Source organism: Hypanus sabinus, chromosome 13, assembly GCF_030144855.1.
Source record: "Hypanus sabinus isolate sHypSab1 chromosome 13, sHypSab1.hap1, whole genome shotgun sequence".
In the NCBI taxonomy this organism is placed as follows: Eukaryota; Metazoa; Chordata; class Chondrichthyes; order Myliobatiformes; family Dasyatidae; genus Hypanus; species Hypanus sabinus.
Genome location: NC_082718.1, coordinates 79,229,382 through 79,250,658, shown reverse-complemented (window position 1 = coordinate 79,250,658; position 21,277 = coordinate 79,229,382). Strand labels below are relative to the sequence as shown.

At 40.1% G+C, this 21,277-nt stretch overlaps 1 protein-coding gene across 11 annotated transcripts in view; it reads right to left on the bottom strand.

Moving 5' to 3' along the window:
- smtnb (smoothelin b) overlaps positions 1–21,277 on the bottom strand; it is a 299,570-nt gene that overhangs the window by 106,096 nt on the left and 172,197 nt on the right. For all 11 annotated transcript variants that reach the window (XR_009515412.1, XR_009515411.1, XM_059987987.1 and 8 more), the window contains 2 exons: positions 17,508–18,025; positions 14,564–14,627 (listed from right to left, as the gene is read on the bottom strand). Coding sequence is in view for 9 of the 11 variants with exons in the window: in XM_059987987.1 (XP_059843970.1) it covers positions 14,564–14,627; positions 17,508–18,025 (582 nt within the window). In the remaining 2 variants the exon portion in view is untranslated. The remainder of the gene's footprint in view (positions 1–14,563; positions 14,628–17,507; positions 18,026–21,277) is intronic.

Sequence of the window (21,277 nt, the reverse complement as noted above, 5' to 3'; positions counted from 1 at the left end):
TATCCCCAACACCACCAATCTTTGTATCATCTGTAAACTTACTAACACACCCATCCATGCTTTCATCTGGGCCACTTATACCAGAGGTCCTAGATCACTAGTCACAGATCTCCAGCCTGAATAACTTTGTTCGACCACTACCCTCTGTCTAATCAAGTAAATAGAATGAAACAATTTCCTTTAGCACATGAACATTCTATCCATTAATAAATTCATCATGTTTATTGGACCTGTGGGGGCAACAATATTTTAAATCTCATCCTGTTGAGAAAATTCAATAGATTACAGTATTAAATGCTTAAGGGTACTGACTTTAGAACCATTGAGCTCAATTCTCTATTCTCTGATGTTTACCTCATGACATTGCTAACTTTGCATATTTTGTTTCAAGGGTTGATTTTTTTTGCTGAATATTGGAATCCCTACTTAAAGTTCACAATCAATGGGACAAGTAACAACCAGTAAGGCACCAGTCACATCAGGTCAGATTTAAAGAAACTCTATCAATAAACCTTGGGAGAGTTTCTCTGATCTGGAGAGATGAGGAGAAATAGATTTGAATGCAGTAAAGACAGAGTGGGGAAGGATCATCCACGTATCAACTGAGAGTTGGAGATTGATTTAAGTAATATGGAATCAAACACCTCCATGTGTTTAAGGACAGATTTACCACAAGATTGGAATTGGCTTATTATTGTCACATGTACTAAAGTAACAGTGAAATACTGCTTATACAGATCAATTCATTATGCAGAGCATTGAGGTAGTAAAAGGTAAAACAATAACAGAATAGAGAATAAAGTGTAACAGCTACAGAGAATGCGCAGTGCAGGTAGACAATAAGGTGCAAAGTCTTATGAGGTAGATTCTGAGAACAAGATTTCATCGTATCATCAGAATCAGTTTTAATATCACTGGCATATGTCATGAAGTTTGTTAACTTTGCAACACCAATACAATGCAATACATGATAAATATAGAAAAAAAGCTGAATTATAGTAAGTACATCTATGTATATTAAATAGATTAAATAAGTTGTGCAAACACAGAAATAAAGAGTAGTGAGATGATGTTCATGGGTTCAGTGTTCATTTAGAAATTGGATGGCAGAGGAGAAATAGCTGTTCCTGAAATACTGTGTGTGTACCTTCAGGCCTCTGTACTTTCCTCCTGATGGTAACAATGAGAAGAGGACAGGGAATCATTCAACAGTCTTATCACAGCAGGGCAGAAGCTGTCCTTGGGCCAAGTGGTATGTGCTTTGAGTCTTTTACATCTTTTGCCCGATGGAAAGGGGGTGGGGGGTTGAAGCCAAAACATCTAGAGTTGGTGAGTCTTTCTGTAGATTACTTTACTGAGGCAATGAGAAATATAGATGGAGTTAATGGAGGGGAGGCTGGTTTCCATGGTGTACTGAGCTGGGTTCACAACTCTGCAGTTCTTTGCAATCACAGGCAGAGTAGTTGCCTTACCAAACTATGATGCATCCAGGCATATGGTCTCATTGGTGCATTAATAAAAATTGGTATCATTGAACAGAGCAGGAGGTGCATAATATTGTGGAAATAATATACATTTTATTTTGATAGCATTTCTAAACCACGTTTATACTCTATCAATGGGGGTGCTGCAACCACACCATTTAGAAAAAATAAATGCAATTCTATATTAAGATCTTTTAAGTTCATGAAAGCTGGCAGTTATTTTCATTTGGCATTGCACCATTCTCTCAGTAATAGAGATGTCAAGCTAGTTCATCTTAAGTGAGGTGTGACTTGATCTGGAAATGAGACTGCTGCCATTATAACAAGGGTGGGACTAAAAAGACCCACAGCTGGATTTCTGGCCCATAGTCAGACAGCTGCTATCTGAAAGGATGCCATGGTGGACAGAGCCAGTAATCACATCTCATCTATTACCCACACCTTTGCTTTCGCTCCTTTCCTCCTGAATGGAGGAAAAGCAGAGTTTCTCTGGGCCCTGGGCCTTACCTGCCTCATCATTCCCAAACAAGAGCTTTCACCAGAAGCATATTCTCTTCCACTTCCCTTTTAGCTTCCTTCTTGCCTCTCTATCATTTTCTTCTGTCCCTGTCTACTACTTCCAATTGTAAGGATGATGTGCAATTCTTGTCTCTTCATCACCTCACTTCCCACAATCCAGGGACCTAAACAGTCTATCCAGGCCAAGTAACTACTCACTTGCATTTCTTCCAATCTGGTGCACTGCGTTTGGTGTTCACAATGTGACCTCCTCTGCAGTGGGCACACCAATTGCAGATTGGGTAATCATTTTGTGCAGCATCAGTCTGCCAGAGTACCTGACCTTCTGGTTGCTTTCCAGTTTAATTCGCCATGCTGACTTTGACCTCTCATTTTACCCTAGTGCAGAAATATCCCACTTTCTCTGCTACCCAGACTAACTTGTTTTCTTTCTCAGTTTTTATAAAGCTGCTTTGACCTCAAATATTAATTCTTTCTCTTATTACAGATCCTGCCTGATCTGCTGAGTTTTTCCAGCATTTTCAGAAAAAAATTAATTAGTGTGCTGAACAGAGAATTGGCAAGAAAAAAGTCAGGCTGGTTTCACATTCTTAACCACTATTCAGTAATACCCACTGTTTATGTCAATATCATGATCAACAAATCAATGCAATGGGTGTCGCGATGGAGATACGTCTCTACCAAAGGAGGCGTAAAGTGCTCCTTCCTTCCACTAACCGCAGGTCACCCTTGAGTAAAGTGTAGCACCTGCTTAGATCCTCGATTAGAGTTACGTGAAGCCATGGGAGCAGGTGGTGGATGGTCATATGAGCAGCTGGTGCATATCACAAATCCTGGGTATGTGACTACTGCAGTCAGGCAGACAATCTCTGAAGAGTATTGATAATGGCTGGGGCCACCCAACTTGTAAAGACACTGCCAAGAAGGTAACGGCAAACCATTTCTGTAGAAAAGTTTGCCAAGAACACATCATGACACAGCACATGATGAATTAATGTAATGCAAATGTACAATAATGATAAATAGCAAAGACTAATTACCTTTTAAGTGAATCCTACAATGTATGTAATTTCATGGGAGGTGTGAAAAAGCAGCTACAATTTGTAATTATTATTATCCAATGATCTCCAATGGAAGTGCATATCAATAAACAAGTCAATTTGACTCTGATCAAGGACTAAGGATCAAGGATCAACATTATTTACCATAAACATTTACATGAGGTGTGCTGGCACTACATGCAACAAAAACAACATTGTTCAACAATTATACAGAATAAAGAATTACATAAAAATAAAGTTAGAAGTACATTTTATACCTTAAGTCAGAAGTACAGATAAGGTATAAAATGTGCATAAGTACACAAATTCCAGTATGTATTTACAAAGTAAACAGCATTATAAAAAGTGGTTGAAAGTGCAGTGATTGAGGTAATAGTGAAATGAGTACTAAAGTCCCACATGGGTGCACCTATGCAACAAGTGCAACAGGAGATTGTGGAGGCATTAATAATGATCTTTCACAAATTGCTAGACCCTGGATGGTTCCAGAGGATTGGAAAATTTCAAAGGTCACTGTACTCTTTAAGAAAAGAGGAAGGCAGAAGAAATGAAATTATTCTGAAGAATAATTTTCTGAAAATTTCCAAAGAAAATTTTCTGAAAATAAATCTTTAATAACGTACTCCAACATCTTCCCAACCACTGCAGTCAGGCTAATTTCAGAATAATTTCAAAGGTCACTGTACTCTTTAAGCCTGACTTCAGTGGTTGGGAAGATGTTGGAGTACATTATTAAGGATTTATTTTCAGATTGCTTGGAGGCGCATGTCATCACAGTTTCCTAAAGGGAAAATCTTGCCTGACAAATCTGTTGGAATTCTTTGAGGAAACAACAGACAGGATAGACAAAGGAAAGTCAGTGGATGTGGTTTACTTAGATTTTCAGAAGGCCTTTCACAAAGTGCCACACGTGAGGCTGCTTCACAAAATAAGAATCCATGGTATTACTGGAAGGATACTAGCATGGATAGAAGATTGGCTGATAAGCAGGAAGCAAAGAATGGGAATAAAGTGGCCTATTCTGGATGCTGCCGGTGACAAGTGGTGTCCTGCAGGGGTGAGTTCTGGGACTGATTATTTTCATGTTATATGTCAACAATTTGGATGATGGAATTGATAGCTATGTGCCCAAGTTTACAGATGATGTGAAGAAAGATGGAAGAGCAGGCAGCATTGAGGAAGCAGGGAATCTGCAGAAGGTCCTTGACAGATTGGCAGAATAGGCAAAGAAATCACAGATGAAATATAGTGTTGGGAAATGTACGGTAATGCACTTTAGTAGAAGGAATAAAGGCATTGACTATTTTCTAAATGATGTGAAAATTCAAAAGTCAGAAGTGCAAAGGGACTTAGGAGTCCTTGTGTAGGATTCCATAAAGATTAACTTTCAAGTTGATTCGGTAGTAAGGAGGCAAATACAATGATAGCATTCTTTTTGATAGGACTAGAATATAACAGCAAGGATGTGATGCTGAGGCTCCATAAGACATTGGTCAGACCACACTTGGTAATTTGAGCAGTTTTGGGTCTCCTATCTAAGATGTACTGGCATTGGAGAGGGTCCAAAATAGGTTCATGAGAATGATTCCAGGAATGAAAGGGTTAACATACTCATTTGCATTTAAAGAATAAGGGGGGATCTCATTGAAATCTATTGAATATCTAAAGACTTAGACAGAGTGGATGTGAAGAGGATATTTCCTATAGTGGGTGCATCTAGGACCAGAGGGCACAGCCTCAGAATAGAGGGACGTCCATTTAAAACAGAGATGAAAAGGAATTTCTTTAGCCAGAGGGTGGTGAATCTGTGGAATTCATTGCCATGGATTGCTGTGGAGGCCAAGTCATTGAGTATTTTTATAGCAGAGGTTGATAGGTTCTTGGTTAGTCAGGGTGTCAAAGGCTATGGAAAGAAGGCAGGAGAATGGGGTTGAGAAGGGTAATAAGTCAGTCATGATGGAATGGTGGAGCAACCTCGGTGGGCCAAATGGCCTAATTCTGCTCCTATGGTCTAACAGTACCTAAGTAATTAGTCAGTCGCCACTAGAACAAAGAGCTCACGGGAAGAAAAGTAATATGACAATATTGTCAAGACCACATGATTATAAATAATCATAACAAATACTGTAAAGGATAGTAATCACATTTAAGTCCTGATCAGAGTATATACTGACCAGCAAGAAAATATGCTAAATCTCCAGAGAATAGACAGATCAAAGCAAGTGAGCCAAAAAGTATATGGTTGTAATCAAGAAAAGGAACTAAACGTTTCAACAGTAGTTTCAGAATAGGCAATGGTGGAAATAAATCATCTAAATGAAAGTAGTGTTTTAGTCTGAATTATATCACACTCAAATATGACTTGAAGATTGCAAATATTTTGGTCCTTTTGTAGTTGCTTGGAACTGAGAGAATTACATTGGTGGCTATGGAGGACAATAAACTCTTTCTGAGACTGGCTTCTACCCCCTTCTTTTCCAGTCCTGATGAAGGACCTCATCCCGAAACACCAATTGCTTATTCCTCTCCATAGATGCTGCCTGACTTGCAGAGTTCCGCGGCATTTTGCGTGTGTATCTAATGCTTGTGACTGATTCAAACTGAGCCATACAAAAGCTGTAACTAGGAAATCTCACTTTCCTGACTCCATGTTTTATACTTCTTCAACACAAAGGTAACAATAACTTATTAACTACAGTTTCTGTTACTATAATCACATATTTAACTTTAACATTTTGAATATAGTCAGGTAAACTTACAGAATTACATATTTACAATGGTAGTACAAAATCTTTGAATATTCAATAGTTCTAAACACCCAAAATATACCCCTCCTTTTACTGTGTTGAGGGATGGGTCAATAAATTTTCAACTAACCAGTGACAAAACAGATCAGTCCTGAACAGTGCAGTAAGTGGCAGGGACACACCCTTAACAATGGGCTAATAGCAGGGATATTCATCTATTGTCTTCCCCCATGTAATTTCAATGAGCCAGAATCAGAACCACAACCCAATTAGAACCCAAGATTGGTTTCGCTTCCACATAGCATCAGAAGTTAAATTGTATACAGGTTTTATTTCCTGAGGACTGCTCTCATTTTCATTAATCCATAACTATGCAATCCATACTGTCATAATTCCAGAATGACTCCTAACAAAGGTCAGGTAAAAGAAATAGACAATTTAGAGAGTGAGGTGAAAGGAAGGTATCGCTCAGTATCATCACCATTAACCTAAAAATGAGTGTTGATACTAGTGCTGAAATACCTAATGCATTTGTTCTGCAACGGCTAACAAGGGGGTTTATTACCAGTGCATTAAGCGTTAGGTTGTTATATCCAACCTACTAATTTATAGTCAGATGTTTTATAAAAGTAACAGCTCAGTGCTCAAGTCACTGCCCTTAAGAGACCATTCTCTTGACGCGAGTGAAAATGTCCATTTACCAAGTTTAGGAATGTAATTGATCTAGTTAATAGATACTGCTCTCTTCTCCTTCTCCACCAAGATCATTTTTTAAGTATTTACTGCTGAATAATGCAAGTAAATAATCAACAAAAACATCTGAACAAGCACAATTATAAAACATCATGTCATTCAGAATCAGAAGGAAGTTTATTCATGAAATGTGTTGTTTTGTGTGCAGCAGAATAGAGCAGGCATAACAAGTTACTTTGTTACAATAAATAAACAAATATTTACCATGAATGTTGCTATAATACTGCATCTTTAATATGCTCGTAGAAATATCCCAATGCCACTATCTCAAATAACACAATATTTCGTGCACAGAATTATCCAGTGTAGAAGTTGAGGGACATGATATCCAGTCAACACCCAAGTTCTATAAAGGTCCGAGTGTGTCATGACCATGAAGAAAAAAGAAATTTAAATATAGACAAGCAACACACACAAAATGCTGGTGGAACGCAGCAGGCCAGGCAACATCTACAGGAAGAAGTACAGTCGACGTTTCGGGCCAAGACCTTTCGTCAGGACTAACTGAAATGTCTCGGCCCAAAACGTTGACTGTACTTCTTCCTATAGATGCTGCCTGGCCTGCTGCATTCCACCAGCATTTTGTGTGTGTTGCTTGTCTATATTTAAATTTCTTTTTATAAAAGAAACTCCTACAAACTTCTAGCTTCCACAGATATTCAAATGGCTGAGCAGCCACTTGCTGAGATTCCCAAGTAAGTATATTAAGGAATCAGCTCTTGAGTCATGTGCTATGCTGATCCTAGAGCAGAAGCACAATATTCACAGAGGTTCAAGGGGGACTGCCAGAATATGGGGAAGAAAAGTAAGAAATGTTTTCAACATTTGGAAAATATTTTGATATTTATTTAATGGTATGGTTATTTTAGTGGTTTTACTAAACTTATATTTTAGTTCATAATTAATTTCATTCTTTATTTCATTTTTAATAGCCCCAAACATTTGGATGTCAGAGCTATTTAGGAAGATTTAAACTCTTTGATTTTATCAGCTGCTAAGTACTGTGAAGAGCTTTGCCAACTGTCTAACACCTCCAACAAACTTTGTCTGGACAAAGCTGTGGCCTCCTGCACTTGTCACTCCATTATGCTACAGATTGCCTTGACACCACTCAGGGCCTTGTATTCAACTCCAGGATTGCCCAAACAAGCAAGATCTAGCTCCCAAATTCGGCTGATCTGTTAAACCAAGTGGTGCCTATGGGTGGTGAGTAGTGGTAGTAAGCTATGGATGCGCTCCCAGTTGCGCTGAATAACTTCTACGCCCGGTTTGAGGCGGAAAATGGTGTGGCGGCGAGGAAGTCCACCCCTCCTACAAATGACCAGGTGCTGTGTCTCACCGCGGCCGACATGAGAAAAACCTTGTGTAGGGTCAACCCACGGGAGGCTGCTGGACCAGACAACATCCCTGGTAGAGTGCTCAGAGGATGTGCAGACCAGCTAGCAGATGTTCTCACTGACATCTTCAACATCTCCCTGAGCAGCGCCATCGTTCCAACGTGCTTCAAGGCCGCCACCATCGTCCCCATGCCGAAGAAATCTTCAGTGTCCTGCCTAAATGACTACCGTCCTGTTGCACTTACATCCATCATCATGAAGTGTTTCGAGAGGCTCGTCATGAGGCACATCAAGACCCTGCTGGCCCCCTCACTGGAACCCCTGCAGTTTGCGTACCGTCCCAACCGCTCAACAGATGACGCCATTGCCACCACCCTCCACCTGGCCCTAACCCACCTGGACAAAAAAGACACATACGTTCGGATGCTGTTCATAGACTTCAGTTCAGCATTCAACACAATCATCCCTCAGAAACTGATTGAAAAGCTGAGCCAACTGGGCCTGAACACCTCCCTCTGCAACTGGATCCTAGACTTCCTGAGTGGGAGACCTCAGTCAGTCCAGATCGGGAGCAGCATCTCCAACACCATCACACTGAGCACAGGGGCTCCCCAGGGTTGCGTGCTCAGTCCACTGCTGTTCACTCTGCTGACCCACAACTGTGCAGCAATACACAGCTCGAACCACATCATCAAGTTCGCCGATGACACAACCATGGTGAGTCTCATCAGCAGGAACGATGAGTCAGCTTACAGAGAGGAGGTGCAGCAGCTAACAGACTGGTGCAGAGCCAACAACCTGTCTCTCAATGTGAGCGAAACAAAAGAGATGGTTGTTGACTTCAGGAGGGAACAGAGTGACCACTCCCTGCTGAACATCGACGGTAGAGATCGTAAAGAGCACCAAATTTCTTGGTGTTCACCTGACGGAGAATCTCACCTGGTCCCTCAACACCAGCTCCATCACAAAGAAAGCCCAGCAGTGTCTCTACTTTCTGTGAAGGCTGAGGAAAGTCCATCTCCCACCCCCCATCCTCACCACATTCTACAGGGGTTGTATTGAGAGCATCCTGAGCAGCTGCATCACTGCCTGGTTTGGAAATTGCACCATCTCGGATCGCAAGACCCTGCAGCAGATAGTGAGGTCAGCTGAGAAGATCACTGGGGTCTTTCTTCCTGCCATCACAGGCATTTACACTACACACTGCATCTGCGAAGGAAACAGCATTATGAAGGACCCCATGAACCCCTCATACAATCTCATCTCCCTCCTGCCGTCTGGGAAAAGGCTCCAAAGCATTCGGGCTCTCACGACCAGACTATGAAACAGTTTCTTTCCCCAGGCTATCAGATTCCTCAATACCCAGAGCCTGGACTGACACCTTACTTCCCTATTGTCCTGTTTATTGTAATGCCTGCACTGTTTTGTGCACTTTATGCAGTCCTGTGTCGGTCTGTAATCTAGTGTAGCTTTCTCTGTGTTGTTTTTTTTTACGTAATTCAGTCTAGTTTTTGTACTGTGTCATGTAACACCTTGGACCTGAAAAACATTGTCTCATTTTTACTATGTACTGTACCAGCAGTTATGGTCGAAATGACAATAAAAAGTGACTTGACTTGACCTGACTTGAAAACCAAGGTTAATATTTCAGTAAAACAAAAAGCACTAAATTAATAAGTAAATACTACCTTAAATGGTTACAATAACATTATTTGAAAGACTTAGATGATAAGGTATGACGTAATGCCTATGCCATTTTCATAACTGTATCAAATTCAACCAGCATTTATTCAAAAGAAAATTCAGCACCACATATGGTACTTTTTTTATCTTTAAAGAGGGCTTACTCCATGGCAGATACCCTAGCATTTGCATATTGAATCTGAACATATTAGGTTAACCTTAAATATACACAAGATCAAATAACAATTCCAGGGACATTTCCACTTAGTTTTTCCTGTTCGTTCTCACAGTTCTGAAATTGGATAAATATTGGATTCCCTGAGCCATGGGAAGGTTCAACAGCTAGATAACAGATATCGGAGGAATGAACATCTGGGCAAAGAGTTGGGAGAGTTCCAACAATTTTATAGCACACTGATCTCCTCACCTTGTTGTTGGTGTGAGATGACACAATACTTAATGTGTGGTTTGTACATGAATACGCTGCATTAGAAAATCAGTTCCTTGTAGCCTTGGCCCTGAATGGGTCCATAAGGAACTTCTTCATTGTGTAATTCCCCATAAAGAACTTCTAGCCCAATGAGTTGGATAATCAGCAGTCTAGCACAAAGAGTAGCAGTGAAATATGAGGAGGAATTAATAAAGAAGGTGGAACATTAATGGTTAAGGCTAAACAAGAAGGGAGTCTATGCATATCTTTGTTTGGTAGGTGAGGGGAAAAGAGGCCAAGCTGCGAAGCCAAGCTGCAGGAAATATAGATCAATCTTTGTGAAATGAAATCTTCCATCATCCGTTGGACAGAAGGGTGAAAGAGATAAAGGAAAAGCTTGCTGGTGGAGAAAAAGAGGGCATCTTTTTAAAACTCACTTTACATGTACATACTAAACCTTTAAGTCAGAAACAGAACAGAACTAAGGCAAGAGGCTATCTAAACTGTCAACAAACTTTGATGAGTATTTTGTTCATTGTTCCATTTCAGAAATGCTGCACATCAGAATTGAAACAGAGTTTGACCTTATCCATTTACACTACTGATTTTAAGGTTCTATTGTATAATAGGGGGGACTTTAATATCTGCTCTATCTCCGCAGGAGACCAATAAATCAAATAAAATAGTAATAAAGATTGGCATTCACTGAATTACACTACTCAGTGAGGAAACTGAAAAAGGATTGAATTTTTTCCTTAGAGTTTCATTGTTATATCATTTAAATGCAGGGTGGGATCTCTTACAGAAAGTGTTCATATGAAAAAAAATACTGGTACCACAAATGAGGGGAAAAAACAGAATTCAGATGCCAACTCAAAAGCAGAATGAATAGGAATGAGATCACTAATGTACAGCATGTCCATCTAAAAAGGCAGGCGAGCAATTTATTGTAAATCATTGCGCAATATGGCAATATGCTCTGAAAATGCTGGTAATATTTAGTAGGTCCAACAGCATCAGTGGAAAGAGAGACAAAGTGAATGTTCTTAATCAGTGTCCCTTCATCAGAACTGGGCTTCCAGCATTTTATGATTCCCAGAATCTGTACTTGAAAAAAAATAACAACAGTGGAATCAGACTTGTCTGTAGAGTCCTGCACAGTAGGGTGCCCCACCAACACTCACCATCTGGGGTCACAGAAAAAAAAGGGTTGAATTATGAAAGGAATTGTATTTAAGCACAATGCTCGTAAGAGTCAACAGCAAGAGAGAGAAAAAATAAAAATTAACACACTTCAGTTATCAGTTATATATGCTTAATCAGACACCTAAATACGATACCTAAATTATCAGCCCAAAGCATATATAGAATATGCATCTTTTCAAAGTCTGAACAAGCAATAGTTAAAAGAATTTTTCAGTACTGAAAAATTATAGCTGGTTGTATTGTGCCTCACTTGGAATATTACTGCTGTAAGATTCTCTCCTTATGTGGGTAAAATATGTAAGTTAGTACCATGGCTTTCATTTGATTACAGTAATGCCATAGGCACACATTTCCTTTTTTGATATGTACTTGCTTCTGTTCTGTGGGAAAGAATATGTATGAGGCTAGACTTTCCAAACACACAAAATAGGACAGGATGGATGTTCCTGAAGTTTATCTGACAAGAGAGCTCCACCTCGCTTAGAACTGCAAAAGAAAACTTCACTGAATTAATGTAAACACTCCATAAATGGAAACATTACAAGTTCATAACAGGAAACTGCTAGGCAACAGAAGAAAATGTTTTCCTCTTTATCATGACAATTCAAAACAGAAGATATCTTTTGTCATATTTAGCAGGATGATTGATTGTGAATAAATCTTCCTCAAGTATCTTGACTGTTGTCACAGAGAAGAACAAGCATTGAGACAGGCTTCCTCTTGATTTGCTGTGAAAATGAACAGCTATTGTGATAGTGGATTTAAATTTGGCTTTAATCTCAAACCTATGCTAAATTTACAGATCTAGCCAGGGTAGAAGCAGAGTACTATAAATAGTAAGGGCAGACCCTATTTACTTAGGGGAAGTTTATGAAGTATTATCACTGCAAGGATATTCAGTAGTTATATCAGCAGAAACTATTAACATCTTCCATTAGGCTCTGCAATTGAACAGCCTGTTGGCAGTTATAATCTAGACACATTAAGAACAGCGATGTACAAAAAGAGCAGAGTTATTGCTGAAAGGACTGTATCACAGCATAAACCAATGTCTTCAGAAACCTTGCAGCATTATATGCCATCAAGGGTTGTGTTTTGTCAACCATACAAGCAATTTAAGTGTGTTGTGATCATTATGCAATTGGCATGTATATTTAAATTACAAACCATCCTATTCCGTAAAAAATGTTAATTAAAAAGAACTATGTTGTGCCCTGCAGTACGATAGTCCAAGTGGTTTATTTCATTCAATATTGCTATAATCCTATCTAACCTTGTAAAAATTCAATGCGTGTTCTAACTTCTAAATGTGTAGAGGTGCATAAATGAGGTTGATTTATGACTTTGCAAAACAGTGTATTAATGGAACCTCAGAATTACTCAGTCAAGCTTCTTTGCTGCCGATATGTAGTTCAAATTGGAAGTCAAAAGATATCCCCTATCACTTTAATGTCTCAGATAATTAAAAAGACAATGACTAAGTCCTGGGTAACTTTCTAGTTTGCATTGTTAAATGAAGAGCAATAATGAAGAATGATAAGCTTTGACCACCTCCATAAGTCTAGCCATGCCTACCAGGCAATAAATGGGACTAAAATTATTGATTCTCTAACCACTGACTAGATACTTAACTGGACCAGCTGCATAACAAGTATAATGGCAGAAGCAAACCAGATGCTCACTAGATATTCCATGAATGACTCACTGCCTGATTGTCCAAAACCTCCCAAGGCACAAGTCAAGAATTGGAAGGTATCCTTTCCATTTAGCGATCCAAATTCAGCTCAAACAGTGGGTTTGGCCATTGCAATTTGTTTGTCACCAAAATAAGATTACAATAGATGCCATTTCCCTGACCCTACACTAGCCTCTGGAACATCTGGACAGTAAAGACACCTATGTTATACTATTGTTAATTACGCCTAACCCTTCAATACTATAATTTCAAATGAACTCGTTACTAAACTTGGGAAACAACACTTCCCTTTGCAACTGTTTCCTCAACTTCCTGACTGACAGACCGCAATCACTAAGAATAGATAGCAATGCCTCTACTACAATTATTCTCATCCCTGGAACTCCACAAGGTTGCATCTTTGGCTCCCTATCCTACTCCCCATACATTCATGATAGTGTGGCCATATTCCTCTATAACTCTATCTACAAGTTTGCAGATCATACTACCATAGCGGGCTATATCTCAAATAACAGTGAGAGGACAGAGCTTAGTAACATGGTGATGTGACAACAGCCTTTCCTTCCATCTCAACAAAACAAGACAGCTTGTCATTGCCTTCAGGAAAGGGGCAGTGGACATTTTCCTGTCTACATCAATAGTATTGAGCTTGAAAGGGTCAAGAGCTTCAAGGTCCCATGAGCATTCATCACCAATAGCTTTTCCTAGTTCAATCAGAGAGATACCATTGCCAAAAACTCACTAGTGCCTCGACTTCCTCAGGAGGCTAAAGAAATTTTACACATCATGTTGACCCTCATCAGTTTGCATTGATGCAAGATAGAAAACACCCTATCTGGATACATCATGGCTCAGTACATCAACTGTTGTGCTCATCACTATAAGAAACTGCTGAGAGATGTGGACACAGACCAGCACATCACAACAACCAGCCTCACCTCTATGGACTCTTTCTATACGTCTTGCTGCCTCAATAAATCAGCCAGAATGATCAAAGACTCAGCCCATCCCATATATTCCCTCTACTCTCCTTTCCCATTGAGCAGAAGATACAAAAGCTCAAAACCATTCTCTGTAGCTGTTAAACTTTATTCTGCATTCTGAAATTGTTGTACCTTACACTACCTCAAAGTACTGTATAATAAATTGATCTGAATGAACAGTATGCAAGAGAAGCTTTTCACCATTCTTTTGTACAATGGACAATAATAAACCAATTCCAATTCTCAGTAAGGTTAGCATCATCCATTTTATTTTGCCTTCTCTAAATTCACCATGTATGCAATATGTACTATCTATATATCACAGAAACTTGCCAAAGCTTTCTCAGTAACACCTCCCAGTCCACAATTGCCACTTTGAAGGCAGTAACAGCAGGTACATGAGAACATCACCATCCCTCCAAATTATTCACCATTCAAATCCCTCCTTAAAAGCACCCTCAGAAACCCTTAACCTAATAAACAGCATTGTTTCAAAAATACAGCTCACTAAAACCTTTTCAAAAAGAATAAGCCATAAACAAAGAATTGGCTTTGCTGATGATACCAAATTTCATAAATGTACAGAAATAAATCTAATATTAGCACATGTAACCTGTAACATATATAAGAGACTAACAAAACTAATTAAGTAACTCCTTCTTACCAGTTAACTCTTTCTGCTTGGACTGAGTTGCTACGTTCTTTGCCATCTGAGCTTTGTATGTGATCTGATATAAAAAAATAAAATGCATTATTATCATAGTTAAAAATTCTCCAGCCTTTTCTCCACCAAAGAGATGTTAACATTGGAGATTTTTGTATGTTTTGGGAATGTGCCAGGCTGAAAAGATTCCTTGTTCTAAAGAAACAAATGTTTTTATTTGGCCACCTACATTCAATTGTGCATTGGCAGCTGACTTTTATTTACTGATGCCAAACCAGGACAATTCTTTAGCCTTGTTTGGTCATTCAGAGAAACATGTGGCACCTTGATGGTGTCAATTATCTTTGATATTTGTGAGTAGGTCTATAAAGGGGGTTTCTTCTTTTTTCTTTGTTACTGTGTATGTAATCAAAATGGCTTCTTTGTTTTGTTAAAAGCAGAAATGCTTCTTTGTTGCGAGAGAGTGCTGGAAGCTTGTCTGGGTTAAAATTTACTGATAACGAGAATTGTATTCCTTTGTAAACCAATTGGGATTAATGTTGTTCTTTCTTCTGAGTCTGTAAGCTATTGTTGGCAGGCTTTTGGGAAGATCGGCACGAGGAGTTGAGAGAGAGGACGCGATGCTGTAAGCTGGTCGAGGAACGGACCCCGAGCGGGGGTCCGAGGCCAGGAGGTACTCCGAGGAGAGGAGATGAAGCTAGATGTGCTTGGTTGACCACTTCGGATGGTCCTAAGCTGCGAGTCGAGGAGTTCGGAGGGGATTGAATGGTGGGCAGAAGACTTCAGTAATTGAGCTCCAACGGTTGTGCACGAAGTAGTTTGGACTTCGATAATTTTGGCACCTTTTCTTTATTTTTTTCCTTTATATATACTGTATCGTTATTAATCACTTAGTTATAGTAACCTTTATAAATTGTACTCATTTAATCGCATATGGTGTACTGTCTGTTATTTGTTGAGGCGGGGACATCACACAGCATCCACACCAGCTGATTACCCAGCTTGGCGGGGCCGAAGGCTGCTCCCCCTAGACGAGAACGAGCTGAGCGAGCCTGAGGCGACCCAGGGGTTACAGGTCTTTTAATGGAAGCCGCTAGGCATCAATAAAACTATCAGGTGAGCAAGGCAGCAGAAAAACTGTGTAAAAACAATCATGCAGCAACAGAATGCAAATGTGGAAATTCTGTATTTCTCAGTGGAAATGTGTTTTTGCACTAATAAAGTGTCCAGCCAAACGATCAAGGAGATGGTTATTCTCTACTTTGATGATGGTACACAAGCAGCAGTTGAACTGATTGTAACAACATACTGTTCACTGGATCAAAACAGTAGCTGAAACAAATCAGACAAAACTGTTCCCTGGATTAACTCAATCTGGGTTCAGAAGGATGAAAGGAGGGACAAAGATTAAGACAATCTGGAAACTTCCTGCTACCCTCCTGGGTCATGCCATTCCTCCAGTAAATACAGAACAATTAGACTCTTCTAAACTTTGTTTTCTTTCACAGAAGCTGCCTGACTCACTGAGTGTTTCAAATCCTTAGTTTTTTGTGCACATTTCGAGTTATAGCATTTTTAAAACTTTCACTTAAAGAATTGACACTCCACTGAGCACTGTTACCAGTGACACTTTCTGGATATCTTGTCATCCTAGATACAAAAATTGCACGATATGCTCCAAGTATTACCCTTCCCTTTCACAATGTGAACACATCAACATCTCTCAAAATTTGTACTGTATCCCTCTGGCTATACTTTCAAAATCCAATTAGTTTTCCTAATTGCAACCAGACAAGCTTGATCTTGACTCATGCCACACATGCATACTTTCCAGGATTAATCAAGAGCAGCTGGAATACAGCTACATGCAGCCTTTATATCAGAACTTCAGATGATGTCTCTCACTGCACATTTTGTTTTAGATTTTCTCTGAATGAGTACCAAGGAATAACATCTGGTTTAATTTTGTCAATTACAATTATTTTCATAGTTCAAGGTAAATTTTATTATCACCATATACACCCTGAGATTCATCTTCCGGTAGGCATACTCAGCAAGTCTTTGGAATAGTAGCTATAACAGGATCAATGAAAGATCAACCAGAGAGCAGAAGACAACAAACTGTGCAAATGCAAATATAAATAAATAGGAATAAGTAAGGGTAACATGAGATAATGAGATAAAGACTCCTTAAAGTGAGGTCATTGGTTGTAGGAACATTTCGATGATGGGACAAATGAAGTTCACTGTAGTTACCCCCTTTTATTCAAGAGCCTGATGGTTGACGGGTAGTAATTGTTCTTGAACCTGGTGGTGTGAGTCCTGAAGGTCCTGTACCTTCTACCTGATGGCAGCAGCGAGAAGAGTGTGTGACCTGGGTGCTGGGGATCTCAGATATTTGACGCTGACAGTGTTTCATGTATGTTTGTAGATGTGCTCAATGGTTGGGAGGGCTTTACCCATGATGAACTGATCTTCAACATGCTTTATAACACTACGGATACCAGAACTTCACATTACATTTCATCATCTATTGTGGATTTATTTATGTATAATATCCAGCAGTGCTATCCTTTCTTATCCTTCTAAATGACTGAACCTTGGCCACCTTCAGGCTTGACTTACATGGCAGCAGAGTAGCATGGAGGCTAGCTCAGCTGCTTCACTACACCTAGCATAGCTGGGTGGTAAATTCTGGCTGAGCAATGGAAAGAAAATTGGGAGAGAGTTGATAGGGGACAATAATGTGGACAGAATAGGTTACAGAGAAAATAAGTGGAGGGATGGGATTGCTCTATGAAGTGGCATAGACTTACTATGTTGAGTAGCCTCCATCAGAGTAGCTGTATTTTGATTCTAAGTTTCTTTTGCCCAATAGTTTAATTTATTATTATTATTAATAGCAAAGTGACTCCTATGTTACAGCTTATTTTGGAAATCTCACCATTTTATCATTTGTGAAGCAGGTCTCCCCTTGTTTCTTTTCCCTGGCTACCCTTGTAGTTGAAGGGATATTGTCATTTATGTCAGAATGTAGCCTTTTCTGGACACCATTCTGGGAACTTATCTCTGCCTGGGGAATTGCTGACTCCATCTTTGGTGCAAAGGTGTTCTTATTGTTGCCAGCAGAGGGACAACCGTTTTTTCTAAGATCAGCATTTTTATTCTTTCCATCGTCATCTTCTGCTATGCTTGATGAGTTGTCAAATGTTTTCTGCAATGCTTCATGATGTTGCGTTTTAATTGTCCAGTGGGTTTTGGATGTGCTCCCAGTATTTTCAGCTGTCGGTCCTCTAGGAGAATCCTTAGTGCTCTCAGAACCCCAGTCAAAATCTGTGCTACAGATGCAAGGGGCCAAACCAGAGGATTCTGTTCTCAGTCCAGATGCTTGAAGCGATTTCACTGAACTATCATCAATATTTTTCAGTGGATCAAGGAGAACAACCATACCCGAGGCCATTTCTGTAATTCAGAAAATAAACATTCTTTTAAAGACAATTCTGTATGCATTTATTACAATGCACAGATAAATACATATTACCTCCATTTCGATCATGTTCTACAAGATTATAGGACCTACAAGCCTGAATCAACAATACAATATGCACAGTGGTTCAGGAAATGCTTTGAATACAGTCGGCCCTCCTTATCCACGGGGGTTTGGTTCCCGGACCCCTCGTGGATACCAAAATTCGCGGATGCTCATCCCTTATGCAACCTGTCTCAATCGGGTGGACCTTAGGACCCAGCGGAACCCCAGACCTTATTTAACCTTGTTCAGTCTGCTGGACATTAGGACCCTGCATCAGAGCTCTGAATGAGCAATGTTTCTGTTCACGAAAATAATCACGATCATGATTGAAAATAAGGTGGAAGTAATAAAGCGATTGCAAAGAGGTGAAACGCCTTCGGTCATTGGAAAAGCGTTAGACTATAGTCTGTCAATAATCGGAACAATTTTAAAGGATAAAGTGAGAAAGGCTCTGCACTGATTAAAGCTACAATTATTAGTAAGCAACGCAGTGGTTTAATTATTGGGTTTTGGGTTCTTGATCCTCACATCAACCCAGCACGGTGGAAAGCGCACTTGGGAGCGATCTGTCCTGAGTCCCGAGAACATCCGTTCCCAAGCCCAGCGCTGAAACATACATTCTTAAGTGTTTTATATGAATAGAAAGGTAAAATATATACTATATACTAAGACAAACATTTGACTAACTGACGCTAAATAATGCCAGATGTACCTGTTCCGACTTACATAGTAAGAGAACTTCTGATGTTTTTTTGATCCCGATGCATGATAATCCATGCACATCCTCCCGTATACTCTAAATCATCTCTAGATTACTTGTAATACCTAATACAATGTAAATGCTATGTAAAATGGTTGTTATACTGCATTGTTTAGGAAATAATGACTAGAAAATAAAGTCTGTACATGCTCAAACAACAAGTGCTGGAAGAGCACTTCTGGGTTTTCGTGATCTGTGGATGGTTGAATTCGCGCATGCGGAATCCGCAGATAAGGAGGGCCGACTGTATGTACTATATTGTGTTCTATTTCAGAAGGAAAAAAAAACCAGTACAACAGTCTATAAATCCCACTAAATAAAATACAGCTCAAAGCAGGCCTGCTTTTTGCAAGAACAGAACAATGAAAAGAAAAAAAAAATTAACTAAATTTCCTTTTGACAGCAGAGACAAGAGCCGCAAAATTCATTGCTGTATGGAGGACCCCTTGATTCATTCTTGCATTGCTAAAGTGTGACTTCCATGCACACACATTTAGTCAAAAGTCTTGAGTGTCAATCACTATGTGCTGCACTGAGAAAACACACTGAGAAACATGGAAACATAGAAAACCTACTAAACAATACAGGCCCTTGAGCCCACAATGATGTGCTGAACATGTACTTACTTTAGAAATTACCTAGGGTTACCCATAGCCCTCCAAGCTCCAGGAGTCTCTTAAAAGACCCTATCGTATATGCCTCCACCACCATCGCCGGCAGCCCATTCCATGCACTCACCACTCTCTGCGTAAAAAAAAACTTACCCCTGACATCTCCTCTTACCTACTCCCCAGCACCTTAAAACTGTGCCCTCTCATGTTAGCCATTTCAGCCCTGGGAAAAAGCCTCTGACTATCCACACGATCAATGCCTCTCAGCATCTTATACACCTCTGTCAGGTCACCTCTCATCCTCCGTCGCTCCAAGGAGAAAAGGCCATCTCAACCTATTCTCATAAGGCATGCTTTCCAAACCAGGCAAAATCCTTGAAAAAATCTCCTCTGCACCCTTTCTATAGTTTCCACATCCTTCCTGTAGTGAGGTGACCAGAACTGAGTATTCCAAGTAGGGTCTGACCAGGATCCTATATAGCTGTAACATTACTTCTCGGCTCTTAAACTCAATCCCAAGGTTGATGAAGGCCAATGCACCGTATGCCTTCTTAACCACAGAGTCAACATGCGCAGCAGCTTTGAGTGCCCTACAGACTCTGACCCCAAGATCCCTCTGATCCTCCACTCTGCCAAAAGTCTTACCATTAATACTATTATCTGTTATCTTATTTGACCTACCAAAATGAACCACCTCATACTTATCTGGGTTGAACTCCCTCTGCAACTTCTGAGCCATTTTGCATCATATCTATGTCCCACTGTAACCTCTGACAGCCCTCCACACTATCCACAACACCTCCAACCTTTGTGTCATCAGCAAACTTGCTAACCCATCCTTCCACTTTCTCATCCAGGTCACTTATAAAAATTACAGAGAGTAAGGGTCCCAGAACAGATCCCTGAGGCACATCACTGGTCACCGAATTCCATGCAGAATATGACCCGTCTACAACCACTCTGCCTTCTGTGAGCAAGCCAATTCTGGCTCCACAAAGCAATGTCCCCTTGGATCCCATGCTTTCTTACTTTCTCAATAAGCCTTGCTTGCATGGGGAACCTTATCAAATGCCTGCTGAAACCCATATTCACTACATCTACTGCTCTAACTTCATCAATGTGTTTAGTCACATCCTCAAAAAATTCAATCAGGCTCGTAAGATACAACCTGCCTTTGACAAAGCCATGCTGACTATTCCTAATCATATTATGCCTCTCTAAATGTGCATAAATTCTGCCTTTCAGGATCTTTTCCATCAACTTACCAACCACTGAAGTAAGACTCACTGGTCTATAATTTCCTGGGCCATCTCTACTCCCTTTCTTGAATAAGGGAAAAACATCTGCAACCCTCCAATCCTCCGAAATCTCTCCCGTCCTCATTGATGATGCAAAGATCATTGCCAGAGGTTCAGCAATTTCTTCCCTCACCTCCCACAGTAACCTGGGGTACATCTCATCCGGTCCCAGAGACTTATCCAACTTGATGCTTTCCAAAAGCTTCAGCACATCCTCTTTCTTAATGTCTATATGCTCAAGTTTTTCAATCTGCTGTAAGTCATCCCTACAATTGCCAAGATCCTTTTCCGTGGTGAATACTGAAGCAAACTGGCAAGTATGATGTTGTAGGAATAACAGAGACATGGCTACAAGAGGACCAGGGCTGAGAAATGAATATTCAAGGGTATACATCCTATCGAAAGGACACGCAGGTGGGCAGAGAGGGTGGGGTGGCTCTGCTGGTGAGGAATGAAATTCAGTCCCTTGCGAGGGGTGACACAGAATCAGAAGATGTAGGGTCAGTATGGATA